This window comes from Alligator mississippiensis, chromosome 8, assembly GCF_030867095.1.
Source record: "Alligator mississippiensis isolate rAllMis1 chromosome 8, rAllMis1, whole genome shotgun sequence".
Taxonomy (NCBI): domain Eukaryota; kingdom Metazoa; phylum Chordata; order Crocodylia; family Alligatoridae; genus Alligator; species Alligator mississippiensis.
Window position 1 is genome coordinate 80,702,003 of NC_081831.1, and position 16,256 is coordinate 80,718,258.

General features: G+C 50.2%; 1 protein-coding gene across 2 annotated transcripts in view; it reads left to right on the top strand.

Annotated features, from left to right (window-relative positions):
• The window catches only part of GPC3 (glypican 3), a 202,436-nt gene that overhangs the window by 151,601 nt on the left and 34,579 nt on the right, over nt 1–16,256 (top strand). For both annotated transcript variants that reach the window (XM_019492767.2, XM_059732903.1), the window contains exon 7: nt 14,229–14,385. In XM_019492767.2, coding sequence (XP_019348312.2) covers nt 14,229–14,385 — 157 coding nt within the window. The remainder of the gene's footprint in view (nt 1–14,228; nt 14,386–16,256) is intronic.

Below are 16,256 nucleotides of genomic sequence, written 5' to 3' on the forward strand. Positions count from 1 at the left end.
AGCTGTGTTTGGCCCCCCTTGCAGTGCTGATTTAAGATGAGCTTCTTGTATTTCTATCAGGAAAAAGGCACGCTTGTTCTAAGGGGGACGTGTTTTAAGGCTTATTTTCCTCCAGTGGAAATTGCATTTGCTGACGATGATGACGGGAGAGGGGAGTCCATCTGATTTTTAATTTTTTTTTTTCTAGTTTTGTCCTATTTGAAATTTTAACCCAAATTGTACCAATTCGACCTTGTTCTCAAGGGAGCTGCGTCATGGGCAGGGCAGGATTTCTGAAGCTTTTCCAAATTTATGTTTGGAAAAATGTCGCCCCGCTCTGGTGACCGCATTGTGCGTCTGTGCTGCCAGGAGGCTGAGACAGCGTGGCTGGGCTCGCATGCCCTGCTCACGTCCCGGGCCAGCCCCCGGATGGCTTACGGGCCTGGGCGCACATTTGTTGTTGCAAAAGTAAACGAAGCAATAGCCAGCATCAGTCATGAGACTTTTCGTCCCGAGCCGATCTGCGTATAGCCATTTAGCAACCCGCCACGCAGAGCGAGGGAAAAGCAGCAATGATGGACTGGACATAGAAAATCCCCCTGCAGAATCAGATTTGCACCACCTTGATAGTAAGGTGGGTGCAAATAGCTGCCAAATGGACCAGAGGGGTGAGCTCTGGTTGCCTGAAATAGCCTAGATTCGCCGGCGAATCTGAACAGCGAAAGTTTACACGCCGGTCCGTGGATGGAGACCTCCCAGCTGCCATGCTTATGGCTTTGGGTGCAGAACTAGCGGGCAACAAAACCGCCCTTGGCTTCGGCTGCTCGCGAGACCCCTCGCAGCGGGCGTGCGGGTCCCCAGCCAAGGAGGCCAACCTCCTGTATCCTTCGGAGGCTGGCCGTTCGTTCACAAACCGTGAGCGGATGATCTGGGAATCGCGTGCACGTCACACTTGCCTGGGATCAACCTAGTCCCAGTCCTCTTGGGGGATCAACACCAGGCAAATTCGTCTCTTTCCTTTCCCAGAGATGTTAATGTTGATCCTTTTTGGTGCGTAGCCATGCATCCTTTCCAGCTTCAGCTTGCGAATGTCAAAGCCACTAAGGCCTTCGGGAGTCAATCTTGTGAGAGACAGGCTGGTATGAATTGGCTGTTATCTGCATAGGGCCTTTCACCTGGATCGATCTGAAAGGACTTGACAATTTGCCCATCTCAGTATGAATCTCTTAAAATGTAGCTGTCGCTGAGTAGGGGCAGATGGCCGCTTTAACTGTGCATAGCAGTGCCAGGCAGCCCTTTGGGCATCAAGAGGAAGAAGATGATCTCCCCTTGAAGTCGTGCAAGGAGAATTGAGGGAGGGGCAGGACCCGGCTATCATACACGTGCAAAACATGAATTGCATCCACCGCTCAAGTTTCCAGCCATCCTACAATGTCCTCAGAAAGCGATGGAAGGTTTTTGAGTTTCTAGGAATGGCTGATTATTCATGTTTGCTTTGTAGCACCTGTGGATGGACCAGGTGTTTATAGGAAAGTGGGAGTTGGGATCAGGATTAGCAAATGTGTTTGCCTTCTCAGTAAATCTGCTGTAAGTCTGAGTTTTTCATCATTTATACAGTACAAATTCTGCGTGTGAGAGCGAGAGATGCGCACACCCAAGTAGTCTTTGAGGCAGTAAAGGATTCCAGCCATAAATGTTTTTTCTTTTTAAACTTCTTAGCTTGGTTTCAACATTTAATCAGCTGCAAAAGCCATTTATTATTCTGCAGTGCTCATGTTGTTATAGTGTGTGCAGCAAGAAATGGCTTTTGCAGTTGGTTAAATGTTAAGCCCGAGCTAAGCAGTTTAACTGCAAGACCGTTTATTGCCTCGGTACTTCTGTGCTTTGAGGATTATTACAGTTATGCAATAGCAAAAAGAAAAACCGTGTGTTTCTTGGATGGGCCTTTTTTTAAGAAACTACGGTCTGTAAAGCACAGATCTTTTTCTCCATTGGGGCGTGCGAATGGGATGTTGCTCTCAAAGGAGCCAACAGACACCGGGACAGTCGGGAACTTCCCAGTGCAGGGATGCTTGCCCAGGTGCTTTGAGGGCCCACTCTCCATAGACCTTACTGACCTCTCTCATCAGCAGATTTATTCTGTAAGCCTTGGTATGGGGTTTGGTTTTCCATGTGCTTTTTGAGAGACTTCTTGCTCCTGGATGTGTCTCATCAGCAGAGGATGGAGAGCTACCAGTCCCCGACACTGTAGGAAAAAAATGAGGCAATCCAGTCCAGGAAGCAGAGCAGCCGGTCCTTACAGCAGCCTTTCTTACAAGTTAATGAAGTGATGCCAAGTTAGGTGCATTGCCCTCACCTTGACCCTGACTGAAACGGGAGTGGTTTTGTATGACTACAGAACCAAACAGAAGTAAAACTGTATCGCAGTGGCTTATACCAGAATACTTTGATACCAATACACTTGTTAAATCTGTTCCTAGAGAAACTAGCTAAGAGGAACCAGCCCATAGCTTAAAGAATACAATACTCTTACAAAGTGAAATACCTTTCTGTGCAAAGGGCGGTTTCAGGACCTGCACCTCTCACGTTCCACTTGCCCCCGATAAGTCTCTTAACTGTGCTCCATCGGCCAAGGGAAGCAATGTCAGGTTAAATGTCGACGTGGTGCCTGCGCCAGTCTGTCTTATACGAAACATCTCGGCTCCCTGAGGCCGCACCGTCGGCCATCCGGTTCAGATCGACACAGATCTGCTGCTGAAGATGCAGTAGGGATGGAGAATACATTTTTCAAAGCATCGATGTCTCCTTTTGAAGAGCAAGCCGGACCCCTAGAAAATAGCAGAGCTCAGGGTTTGGGCAGACAAGCACATGCTACTACACTTAAAGGGGCAGAGGGCTTATGGCATATCGGCTCTCCCCCAGTTGTTGTTTTGTGTGTCCACTCCTATTGCATAGTAGGTGAAACTAAGGAACCCGCAGCAAGCTGTCCTGGGTTAGCTGACACATGGTAAACCTTTTAACCTGGTATAATTTCTTTGTCTGTCTATACCTTTAAAGTTGCTTCGTGTCACAGGGACACGAGAGACTGTTTTTCCCTGCTCAAATAGAGAGAGAGATTTTTTTTTGTGTCTGGTGACGAGTATGGAAAGCCAAAGGAGGGTGCAGGTGCCAGGGCTTGGGGGTGAATGACCAGTGGAATGGATGGACACATCTGTACTGGATGGGCAGGTCCAGAATGGATGGGCACATGTGGACTGGGTGGGCAGGTCCAGAATGGATGGGCACATGTGGACTGGGTGGGCAGGTCCAGAATAGATGGGCACATGTGGACTGGGTGGGCAGGTCCAGAATGGATGGGCACATCTGGACTGGGTGGGCAGGTCCAGAATGGATGGGCACATCTGGACTGGGTGGGCAGGTCCAGAATGGATGGGCACATCTGGACTGGATGGGCAGGTCCAGAATAAATAGGCACATCTGGACTGGGTGGGCAGGTCCAGAATGGATGGGCACATCTGGACTGGGTGGGCAGGTCCAGAATGGATGGGCACATCTGGACTGGGTGGGCAGGTCCAGAATGGATGGGCACATCTGGACTGGATGGGCAGGTCCAGAATAAATGGGCACATCTGGACTGGATGGGCAGGTCCAGAATGGATGGGCATTGTGTTTTCTGAAGTCAGTCAGAACAGATTGTTGGTGATAGTCCTCTCTCCCTTCCCGTTCCCTATTTGCACACATGGTGGGATTCAGAAATAAGTAGCCCTGCTGAGTAACATGGCCCAACCTTCAGCGTGGCCGAAGAGGAGAAAGATGGGCAGTGAGAGGGGGCTTTAGTAGCGCTGTTTTCCTGAACTCTGTGCCAGCTTCTCGGAGATCAGTTCAGCCTGTGCGGTGGGTTTCATTCTGTTGCCCTGCGAGCACCCTCCAGCTCGGGGCGACTCCAAACCTAACATGAACGGTGGCAGGGTAATTACCAGCAGAGACGGGTTGGCCAGCTTCTTCCAGCGCGGAGGCTAAGAAAGCCCTTAGCGTGAGCAGGGGCTGCGCAGAGCTCTGTTACGGCGAGCTTGCTCTCTGCTGGGGAGGGTAGGAGGGAGACGCTGCCGGGGCAGCAGCGTTCAGCCTCATCTATTTGCAGGCTGCGTCTGGCCAGCGAGGAAGAAAGAAGCCCCGTGTACAGAAGCTCATTACTTGATTTTCTTTCCCCCACACCCTACCTGATGCCAAGGACACGATGCTGTTTGTCTCCCAGGCAGCAACAGACAGAAATTCCCGGCAACCACAGAGCGATCGCATGATACAAAAGAGCCAGTGTCCAAGCCAATGGGCGATGGTTAAACAGGGCCTCTTTGTGCCCAGCGTTGCAGCGGCTTGGGCTCTGGGAAGACGGAGCAAGGACTAGCTGTGCCCGTGGCCTCCATCGAGGAGGGGCTGGTGCAAATATGCACCTGATAGCCGCACTCAATGTGACCCCAAACCGTGGCTGGGTGCCCTGTGTTCATCACCCATGTAAACCCCCCTTCCCCAGCTTGGTCTATAGGGATCTATACTATGTAGGGTACACACATTTGGGTTGCATCACGGGCAGACAAAAGATTATAGCGTGTGTGCGAGTGTCTGCATGTGAGCAAGCATCCTCGGAGCCACAACTCTTCCACGCGCCTGCTCCTCTCCAGCAGCAGCTGAAGCTAAAATGCTGTGATGTACCCTGGATTGAAGTTTATCTCCCACTACCACAGAGGTCCAGCAGACAGAGGAAGCAGTCGGGATGGGTGCAGACAAATGAGAAGACCTCTTTTCCATATTATTTCAAGCTATCCTATATGACGTGACGATCCTACATGTGAAGAGGGGGCCGCATGTGCCGAGCCGTTCGGGACTTTCGGAGGAGGCAGTCCTGGGCTGTCCAGCAGCGGGTCTGTCATGCAGCCAGCGGGAGCTCTGCAGCCCGCATGGAGCTGATTTCACGGCCTCGAGGTAATAATGGGCGATGACAGTGTCTTCCCATCTCTTCCGCAGCACCACGGGGATGCTCCATCCCTCTGAGCCTGGAGTCCATACATAGCAGCACCTCTTGCTTTCCCAGTGTAGCTGGGAGAGGTCCTGGTGGGACAAGAGAGCACGGGCATTTAGCCTGGAGGGTGCAAGAGCCTGGAAGGGAAAGCTGCATCCTCCACCTCCACCCCTTAGCAGCCAGAAGATGGATGTTCTGGGCCTGCTGTCTAGCTGTGCTTCCCTTTCCTGGTGCCCTCTGTACTCCTCTTCCAACTCATGCCTTCTCTGCAATCAGAAACTTTTCAGGGCTGGGGTCTGCCTTTGCATTATGTGTTTGTACAGCGCCTAGCGCAACGGCATCCTGGTCCAGGATTAGAGCTCCGAGGTGCCAGAATAGGACACTGGACCCTGGCCTGCATAGACGCCACGCATCTATCCCTGCTGAATGAGTGCCACGGTCGAATGAATACCCACCTTGGCAACCACATGAGTCGATTAAGGGTGAAGGTGCAATCAAAAGCTGTAGTCGAAGTACACGGGCGAGGAGCAGGTATCACTGCAGCGAGCGCCTCGATCTAGCGGTGGGGAGGGAATAGGCTCAGATGGGCCACGGGACGACTTTCCTGACCCTGCGTGTTCTCCTGTTCCTTCCCATCCGACTGCAAAAGCCAGCCGTGGAGAGATGCTGTTCACGGCACAGAGATGGGAAGGGGCTGGTTGAGAGAGAGGGCACACGAGTGTATCCTAATCCCAGGTGACCGGTGGGAGTCGCCGTTTGTTCTTGCTGGGGAAGCACCGCTTCCCATTCTGGACTGGGAGAGCAGCCGGGGTTCGGTCACCCCTTCCCCTGAGCTGCCAGTTTGGGGCGAGCTGACCTGGGCGCAGAAGTAGCGCCTGGCCTCTCGCGTCGCTCTCAAGTGACCCAGACGAGATTTAATTGAGGAAGAATGCGGCACGGCTCGTCGACTCCGTCTTGCGCCGAGACGGATTTAAGCCGCCCGTACGGACAGGCCGTAATTAGCGCCGGCGTTGAGGGGGTCCGCAGCCGCTTCCCTTAACCCGGGAGGACGTTGTCAGTTCGGATAGCTAGCCTCGCATTAAGCCAGTGACCCTTCCAAATTGGGTGGCCCCTTGGCCTTGACAGGCGTCAGCCTCTCGGGCTTATCGGGAGGGGAAATCGCAGTGCTGGCAACAGCAGGCCGTGCCCCTTCAGCACCGCTGGCGGAGGTGGGGGTCCCCAGCGTGCTGTCCCCGATGCGGTCCTCGATGCATCCTTCTCGGATGAGCCCTGGTCTCTGGTACCCGCACTGCTACGGAGGCAGCTTGAGGTAGGGCAGTCTGGTGGGTACCCCGCAGCTCATCTGGAGGCGTCATATTTGACCTAGAAAAACCAGCCCCGCGCCTTGCTTTTCACAAGGGGAGCCAGGCGGATTGTGCAGGCGCTGGCGTGGGGCCCAGAAGCCGGGGAAATACCGCAAAATGTTTTCAGCACCGAACGCCACCGAGGCATCGTCCATCATAATCGGCACGTCCCTGCTGGGCTCTTCATCTGCTTCCACGACGCCTGGGCCGCTGAAGCCTCTCGGCTTCGTCTACCAGACGGAGAAGCTGATGAAACTGGAGCGGAAGCAACAAAAAAGGGCGATAACCCCGTACCACGGGAGCTGTGCCTCTCTGGGTGGGAGGTGGGACAACCAGAGGGCAGTGAAAAAAGCAGCTTTGACGTGCTTCACCTGTCCTGTTGGCCTCTGTCGGGCACTGACACTCCTGGACTGGGTGGGTTTAGTGTCCCCCTTCTCTTTTTTGTTTAAGGGGGTCAGGGCAGTCAATATTACTTATTAAAAGTAACATGCAGAATTTATTCCCAAGTGCTGTCAGCCTGAGCGGGTGTAAGCCTCATCTGAGAGTGCTCTGGCTGCCCCTCCATCACAACTGCTGTCCAAATACATGGTTCATTTACAGCTGTGACCCTCAACCAGGGTGCCTTGAGATCCTTTTACAGGTGCCATAGGGTGCCACACAATTTGCACACTGTTAAGCGTGCAATTATAATGCACAAATCGGAATCCGTAGTGTTAAAAACACTCTGACCTGCTGCGGTCTTTCTTGGTTCTTTGCAATAGAAAAATCTCCGTAGCGTTTCTCCGTAGTAAAAAAAAAATGAGTGAAAACTAAGCCGACATTTTCCAAGGGGGCCTTGAGTCTGAAAAGTTTGAGAACTACCAATGTAGAGAAATTAGATCCATCTCTGTGATGATATTTTGTCTTGGGACAAATGATGGGCATCTCCAAAAACGAGCTTTAGAGAGGAGAAATAATTAGCGATCTGAGGGCCGACCTGTAGCTTAGCAGAACGAGGCTTCGCTTCTGTGGTCTACGCCGTCCCGAGCCTATGCTGGCACACACGTGTGTGTGCGCAGTGAGCTGAAGGCAGGTGTGATGCACAACCGCAAACTATTTCCTTTTAGCACAGGTGAAAAAACAGCTGACATTCCTGTTTGTTTTCTTAAGGACTGAAAATGAGTTTTCCAGCCCCAAGGCCTATATCCATTTTATTAACATTTGATTAGCAATTACTCCTGCCTGAGCCAGGTTTGAAATAGGAGTGCAATTAGGAACAGGTTTCTTCTCTGCCTCTGATACGCTGCCAAGGTGCAGCCGGTGGAAACAGCCCTGCCACCCCGAAGCAACCGCAGCTCAGACCTCTCCCAGCGAACGGGAGCTTCTGGCTAATTTTTTTTGCCCCTTGCTCCCAAGCGCGTAAGCAAGATGGTGATTTGTGTGCATATCCGCGTACGGGAGCACACAGGTGCACACACGTCGCGACCGGTTCTGGACCGTGACAAGTGCAACAGCCGCCCAGTCCCCGTCTTGTGCCAGATCGAGTCCCGCGTGTGCTGAATTTTAACGCAAGACCCGTTCTCCTGCCCTTGAGACGGGGCAACTCGCCCTGCGTTAGTGCACCGCCCGGGTGCATGCTGGCTGAACAATGCTAAAAGGCATTTGTTAATAAAAGGGAGGTTTTCCTGTTATTTCTAGGGCTGAACGGTAGGGAGGGAGGGGGGAGAATTGATTCTTTCTGTTGCATGCCTGTCTAAGCTCTGGCTGCCAAACTGGAAACACATGAGCTTAAAAAACACAACCGCAACATATTAAAACGGGGCACTTTCCCTCTGTCTTGCTTGTGATCAGATAATGATCTTCATAAGGAAAACAATCACAGCTGTATCCCATAACGCAGTGTATTCCCACGCAGTGTAACGAGCTGCTAGCAAGGAAAAGGGTTGTGTGAAAATCTGTGGATTTCCAAAGGTTCGCTCCTTACTTAATAAATACCCCCCCAAAATTGTTCAGTCTTGCAGGCTTAAAGATTCAGATTCCCCTTCGTATTTGTTGCTAAAGCTGGTGTTTTCGGTAGCTGGGAATTAGAGGGAAAGCCCGACTTAGTGGGAAGTTTGGGAGTGCTTTGAAAAGTTGTATTATGCCTCCAGTAGCAAGTAGGCATTGCCTGGTTTGCAACAGAAATCTAGTTTCATTACTTTTAAATGCCTTCCTCGTGAGAGGTCTGACTGGAGGCATCCACAATTAGCGCACACCAATTAATGCATGTGTCCTGAAAGCAGGAAACAGGCATGCAGTCTCAGACCCTTCATTCCCATTGCTGGGGTTTGATGCCCGGTGATGGTCCCGGTAACAGAAATCAAATGGAAAGAGAAAAGGTTCTCGAGTACTGGGGTTTTTTGTGGGGGGGTTGCATGCTTGATTATAAAATTGATATTCGAATTCGAATATTGTTGTAGCGGCAAGTTCAGGCACAGTCCTTTCCACTCGGTAGGCTTGATCATATTCCAGAGGCTTACTGAAAACACGCGAAGAATTTCACAAGAACTCTTGGAACATTTTTATTAAATTCTTTCAGTCATGCAAACTAAATTAAAGGACAGTTATGCTCACCAGAAGACAGCAAGTATTAATTCAAACTCCCCTTCTAGACTCGTAAGGGAGTGTTTTCGTTTGAAAGCAATCCTCTGTATTCACCTGACTGAGCACGTTTCTTTATTTTGTTTTCTATTTCATTTTTTAAAATACACTGAAATGAGGTTTTTGGGGGGTTTTTGTGGTCTTAAAAGGGCAGGGCAGCTCTTTCTCCGATTTGGCGCGCGATTGCATTTGTCAGTGCGATTTTGGTGCTTGTTGTCATACACCGAAGGGGATCTTGTACAGTATTGTGAACTTTGAGTCTGAATGTGATGTGAATGTGATGTTGTGAGCTCGAGGAATGGAAGGCAGATTTTTGCTAATGGGCTACCAAGTAGCAAGAATAATAATAATAATAAAAATGTGATGTTGCTGTGCTTACATTTACATGGGGAAGCAGGGATCGGGATGGCTCTGTGGGTTGGTAGGATGGTAGTCTCTGTTTTAAGCTGACTTTAAGGTGAGTGGCGAAGTTTTTTGTTACTGGGGTTTCAGTTAAAATCCAGCGTCGTCATTATTTTGCGAGCATGATTGCTCCTTCGGTTTTTGTCTTTAAATCTGGTCGCTGTTCTGTTAGGAATAATTTATCAATTAATGCTATAACCAATAACGCCCCTGATACAGGAGTGCCGAGGCAGTGTCACACGCAATAAGTTGTCATTTCCAGTACACTGTTCAGACTTGGCTTGATTTTTTTTTTTAAGTGTCAATGAGATCCACAAAGCAAACCAAGTTTTACCGAGATTGAAATGTAGGTGAATGAGCTCCTGAGCCGACTTCCACTTTAGGCTGATCTCTCCGAGTTGACACCAGGAATGAAGGCTCTGTATTTTCAACCCTGTTTGGTCTGAAATGATCGTCACTCTTTTAAGTGACTGCATGGCTTTTCTTCCAACTTGTCCTGTCCTTTGTTAGGAAAGCACACGAGCCTTGGTCTCACCTCGACCGAAGCGATGTTACTCCTTTCGCAGCACTGGAGTGATGGTGATTTTTTTTCAGTAGCTGAGGATATGGCCTGGGGGTATCTTTTCTCATTTACCACGTGTTTGTATTTAATGTTTAGTTGCTAATGTAAGCGCCTTGGATGTCATCTAGGTAATTTCTACACACACACAACTTGTTCTGGCCTTTCGGATAGGCACACTGTGTACCTATGGTGTATTTTTGTCAGTATGGGTTGGCAGAGAGGAGGAACAGATACGACTGTAAACTCTTACAGCTGGACAAATTGTGATTACGTTCAAATTTTCTCGTTGTTACATACTACTTTACTGATGATCAGACTGTGTATTTTCCTGCCTCTTACCATAGACTAAAAACCACAGGACATGAACGAACTGTAATGTCAGGGTACCGTTTCGGCTTGGTTGCTATTTAAAGAGGAAGGAGCTATGTTTAGTCCTCCAAATGTAATTTTATAAAGCCCATGGACTGGACTAATTGGCACTTTAATAGTAAATCGGTGGGACTCAGGGATGCCACTTGTGCAGAAGCTAAAGCAACTGTCTGTGTTCATGTGCTAAATGCAGCAGGACTGGTGTATCGGGGCGGGGGGACAGGGATTTCCAGTCCTACAAAGGCCAGCAGGAGTTTTGCCGTTGCTTTCAGTGGGAGCAGAGGTACATTAATGCTGGGTAGTTACGGCAGTCCCCACCTCGGCCCCGTCACTAATGCAGATAGCTGCGCAAAGGGCCATAAAGTACGGGGGCCATCTTTGTCCCCGCTTTGCACAGCCCCTTGCGCAGTGGGCTGGCAATCGGAAGCCACGGCTCCCAGGCACTAGGACATGCAAACAGCAAAGACTGAAGACGGCTCCTTTTAGCTTTCATTGCTAATAGTGGCAGCGAGTGCTGTTGTGCAGCGCTTCCAGAGCAAGGCTGAAACTTTGCAGACAAGGATAACCAAGTGTGAACAGAGGGGGCCAGCACCCCACTTGCAGCCGGGAAGGGCCACAGCAAGTGCCATCCATTGCGGCTGTGCAAGGCAGGGGGCTAGTTCTGGCCTCCCATCCTCACAGCTCCTGAGAGCCTCGGAGAAAGCCATTGGGAATATATATGCCTCTTTGCCGCTGCAGGGCTTGTGCACACCACGCCATTCAGAGGGAGCCGGCGGGTCTTGGGCAAGCTCAGCTGTTTCGTGGTGGGGTGGCATGCAAACGTGGGGGAGGGATCCCTATATGTGCAAACACTCACTCTTTGCACGCTCTTCGCAGGACTGCTTATTAAAACAGAAGGTGTCCAATGGCCTGATTCCCTGCCTTCAAGTTGCTTTGGTCTTTTTGAGCTAATCCAGACAGACAGGTCTCTAATGAGTCTGCTGCTGAGGTGAAGTTTGATTATTTCTGGGACCTCAAAGGATGCGTCTCCTCCAGCAAACTAACCTGTAGTGCCGGAGGAGTCTCCTAGGCACCTATAAGACCCATTGCAAGAGCTGCTACTTCATTCACTTGAATGTGATCTCTATTGAAATATTTCTTTGTAATCTTGCTCCGCAGGGTGAGGAGTGGGGATGTCCCACCCACCCTGCCGGAAAGCTTGGGACAGTCCCCTCGTCCCGCTTTGGTGGGAGGTCTTCCCGCTGCTGCACCCAGAGCCACAAGCGCTGGCTCTTTTTTTCCTGTCTGCGGTCAGGCCGTTTTCTGGGAAAAGCCTGTAAATGTTTAACAAAAACCGGTCTCCGAGAGTGATCATAAAGGGGCTGAGCCAAAGCCCATTAAACTGGATGGAAACATCCCTCCTTGCACTTCAGATCAGGCTCCAAGTGTGTGACAAGGGAGGGGGCGCACGGACTGCCGGACGCCTGTGTAAGGCCACGTGCCAGGACCCGGCAGCTGAATAGTCCTGGGGTCTTGCTGCAGCTCCAGGGGCAGGTGTGAGCCCTGCCCTGGGTCCCCATGAGGGCTGCTCCCGCTGCTCTGCTTTGGCCATCCGGGCTGGGGGGAGCCCAACACAGATGGAGGGCCTGGTGTGAGCCACGTGTCCCACATGCCATTGTCTACAGACACGGAGCACGTCTCGTCTGATGGGCAGGACTGGGACTCTGCGGGCACGGGCTCTGCATCCCAGCTTCTTGGACCTTAGATGCTGGAGGTTGCAAGCGGGAGAGGAACAGGGGGGGAAAACCCAGCTCAGTCCCCCCTTCAGCCTCTGCTCTCTGCTGCCGTGTGACATAGGAGACTGGGCAAGATGGACCTACGGTCTGGGCATCTCTTAAGCTATGCCACCCCATTCCATGGCTTGCCACCCCGTGTTTTCCTTGGATATTTTTCTTTTAAATATCAGTTGAAATCCGTGTAAAATAAAGAAGGAGAAAGTGGACGGGAATTGGAGCATATTGCAAAAGAAAAGCAATGGTGTGAAACCCGGGACAGATGGCAGCTTATCAGATGTGGGAGTTCTCCCTCCTGTTACCGGGTGGAAGTGCACCCAGGCAGCAGGTGCTTTATTAACGAGCCATACGACCGTCAGCTGTGACAGGTGACCATCTGGGTCCAAATGCAACCGGGCTGGTGAACTCGGCGCTTGGGGTAGGTGCCTCGCGTTGGGCAGGCACAGTGCCCTCTCGCCACCCCTACCAGAGTCGGGAAAGGCCAGCTTAATTCCCTAGAAACGTGCACCCTAACGTCTCTGCTTCCTTGCCCGCATTTCTGAAATATTTCACGGCACGTCGTATATTTTTAAACGTGTGAAACAAGCGCTGGCTACGCTGCCGGGTTTTAAATGTGCGGGGCATGCCAACGCGAATGGCACGAAGTGCAGAGGCAAAGTGGATTCGAGGCAGGCCATTTGTTTTTCATTACATTGTGCTACTCCAATATAAGCAGTAAGGTATGTGTTTATGTTGCCGTGGACATGTGAAGCCAGACATAGAAAACATTCCTCTAAGGTTGTATAAACTCCGGCATCTAAATATTTTAGGAGCCGTTTTCTAAGGGCGGCTTAGTAGTTTAAAAATATAACCTAGATTCCAGATATTAAAAAATGCCTTGAGAGGTATGTGTGTCGCCACAATAGGAGAAACTAATGGAGCCCCCGAAGTAGGCACTAAGCTCCCAGGCTGCAATATCTTCTGTGTTACTTATCCTGTTCTTTTATTTCTTTTTAGCGTCAGGAGATTAAATCCAAGAAAGCTTTCAGATATGTCGTGGCAGCAGTGGAATTTTTCAGCATATCTTAACCGGCTGGCTCGACTTTTCAAAACAAATCTGTTTGCGATGGACTTGTTTGGTCCTTTTAGATGCAGTAAACAGGAAAAATCGGCAAGAGGAAGACAACGACCGAAAACGTTCTCATTTCTTCTAGCTGCTGTTAAAGGGGAAGGATCAAGTATTTTCAGGCCCCTTGGGGAGCAACTTGGTCTTGGGTCTTCATAGACTTCCCCAAGACTTGGTCTTGGGTCTTCATAGACTTCCTTGGCAGCGGTGGTATAGGTTGAGGGTGCTGTGATGAGTTGAGGCATGACATGAGGAGATTGAGTCTATTTTTCTTAGTGAAGATCTTTGCAATCTGCACGATGATCCATGGGATCATCATGGCAAGGTTAAGCCCCCACGTGGCTGGCATCTCTCCCACTGTTGTTGACTCTCCGTCCGCAATGACTAGGTGCCCATTCGCGGGTGGGTCAGCTTGGGGTAGGGGTGATGTTAGGCCTGGCTACATTCAACACAACTTTTTGGGGGCTGGCCTGGGTCCAAACTGGGGCTGACTGCCGTTCTGTACCGCACACCTGGGTTTCTACTTGCAGCCCTTACTTGCATGATTATTGTTGGGTCTCAGTTGAGGAAGGGCTGACCCACTCCCAGTTCTGTGCACTTTGACTGGTGCTCTCAGCACTTCCTAAAGTCTGGAGTCTCACTGCTGATTATATTTATATTATATGTAAGGATGAAGATCCTACACCACCTAGCAATTACAGAGTAATTTAGGCCCAAACTCCCAGTGATTGCAATGGGCCTGAGAGCACATTGAAGCTGCCTCAGAGCAAACTTCTGCAATATTTTTGCCCCGTTGTCTGTTCTGATGATGATTTGAGATGCCATTTCATATGCAAACAACCCTGATTCTTTAAGGAGCTGGTGCTTGGACTAATTACCTTTTCCTTTTGTCTCAGCCACCCTTACCCTCAACTTAAGCCGCTGGGGAAGAAGAGGTTTTGCTTCATAAGTGTAGTTCCTTGTGTTTAAGAATCGGTTGGCCCATGGAACAGGGAAGGAGTTGGGAAGGGGGAAAGTAGCAAAGTTTTGTTGGGTGTGACTCTGAAATTGTGCCTTCCAGCTGCTGAAAGGGATGTCAGTGCCGCGGCAGAAAACTCCCGACAAAACCACGGACGAGGACGAGTCGGAGAGTGGGGACTGCGATGATGAAGATGACTGCAGCGGGGCCTCCGGGAATGGAGACGTCAGAGTGAAGAACCAGCTCCGGTTCTTAGCAGGTGACAAGACTTGTGGCTTTGCTTTCCATTGCAGTTTGAGGAGGTAGCTAGCCTTGGAGATCTGGAGCAAGATCTGGAGAGCTGGGTCGGTGAGCATTGAGTTTAAAATGGTATGGAGAGTTTAAAGCCGCAGCGATGCTACAGAGAGTTGATGAGCTACTTCCCTAGAGGCATCGTGGCACAGTGGGACCTTATCTGCCCACCTTCCTGTAGACCTGGCTTCCACGTAGCTTTGCAGGGTCCATTACGGTCACGTAATGCTTCTGGCCCCGTCACGTTCCTCCTTTGCCCAGTGCATCCTGCAGACGCCGTGGACTCAAACGTGGTTGCTGGCCGGTGGTTCCTGCTCGCTTCCCCTCCGGGGTGGGTTTGGTTGGGCAAATTGCATTCCTCCCTGGGGAAAGTCTCATGTTCAGAAGTGACCGAGGAGCCTCATTTCCCTTGGAGTCCAAGGAGATGGATGTTCCTAAGTGCCACGGTTGCTTCTTGGGCATCTGTAGCATTGAGATGGCTTAGAAAATGCAACCTGGGAACAGGGTAATGGGGGAACTGCTCTGATTTGAGAAGATGCTACTGATGTTAATACATAGCAACTTCTCAAATTTCTCCCCCTCTCTATGCCTTGTTAGACATGGAGGACTCCACTGCCATTGCTCGGACTAGACGGTTTGTTTTAGGCCAAATCTTCTGCGGACGTAGACTGACCGTCGGGCTTCAGTGCAGTCGTGCTGGTTTGCACTGGGCTTGGGCCAACTTAAACGTGCGGGCACGTGCTCAATTTGCTCCCGTCCTGGGAGCTGCGTATTCCTCTTCCTAAAGACCAGACAACCGAACCGGGATAAGCTCAGCCAGGGCCACGTTGAAGTTTGAGGGGCAAATTTGGACTCTGAAACTAAGCACAGATATTTATAGACTTCCTTCCATTGAGCTAAGACGATTAAAATATTCTTAATGAGCCGAAACTAAAATAGTACACGCGCCAGGTTTGTAGCAAAGTTGTGTATTTTATGTTATGTGTAAATACAATATTTATATTAAAATATCGGTCCAGAGACAGGGAAGGCATTTCGAATCCCGTACTCCAGCCCGAAGTGATGTTAGGCAATAGACTGCAGATAGAAATCAGGATAAAATGGATTTTCTCTCATCCAGTAACTAAATATCAAGCTCCATGTGTGAGAAACTCGGATACAACCCCTGAGCATTTCCTAAATGGTGCATTTTTTAGCTTTGGAGTCTCCATAATGAATTCAATCATGGATGGACCAATGTCCCATTGCTAGCAGTGCCTGAAAGAGAGAGAAAGTGAGATGTGGAATGGATTTGGGGATTTTGCAATGGAGAAAATACAGGATGTTGGGTCCTCCTCAGAAGTTAAAGTGAAATAAGGTTCTAGTTTGCAGACAGGAGGCTTTTGGTATCAGAAAGTTGCATGCTACTTTTCCTAACGAGGACGTTGCTGTGGCAGTACCAGTGATCTGAAGTGCCTCGACTCCCGAGAGCCGGCGCCCTGGGTCTGCCACTTGCCTGCGAGCTGCTCCTGGCCAGCACTTTTGCTGCCAAGACGCCCCCCTCGATGGCTTGGGGGACAGAGGTGGGGGAGAAGGGATCACTTTTAAAGTGGCCTAGTTTTGATTTATCTCCTGTTGCATAAAGTATAACCTTTGTTTCCTATCCATAATGACCCCGTAAAAGCTGGTCAGTTGACTTAAACGCTAATGATTTAAACATACTTGTAAAATGTTGAGTCAAAAGTTTGCGAGTGACTCTAAACATATGTTGGTGAGCTCTGTATGCTAATCAATTCATGATTATGTTGCCCCAGCGGAAAAAGCACCAAGATGGAGGGCTTTGGTGATGGGCCTTTTATC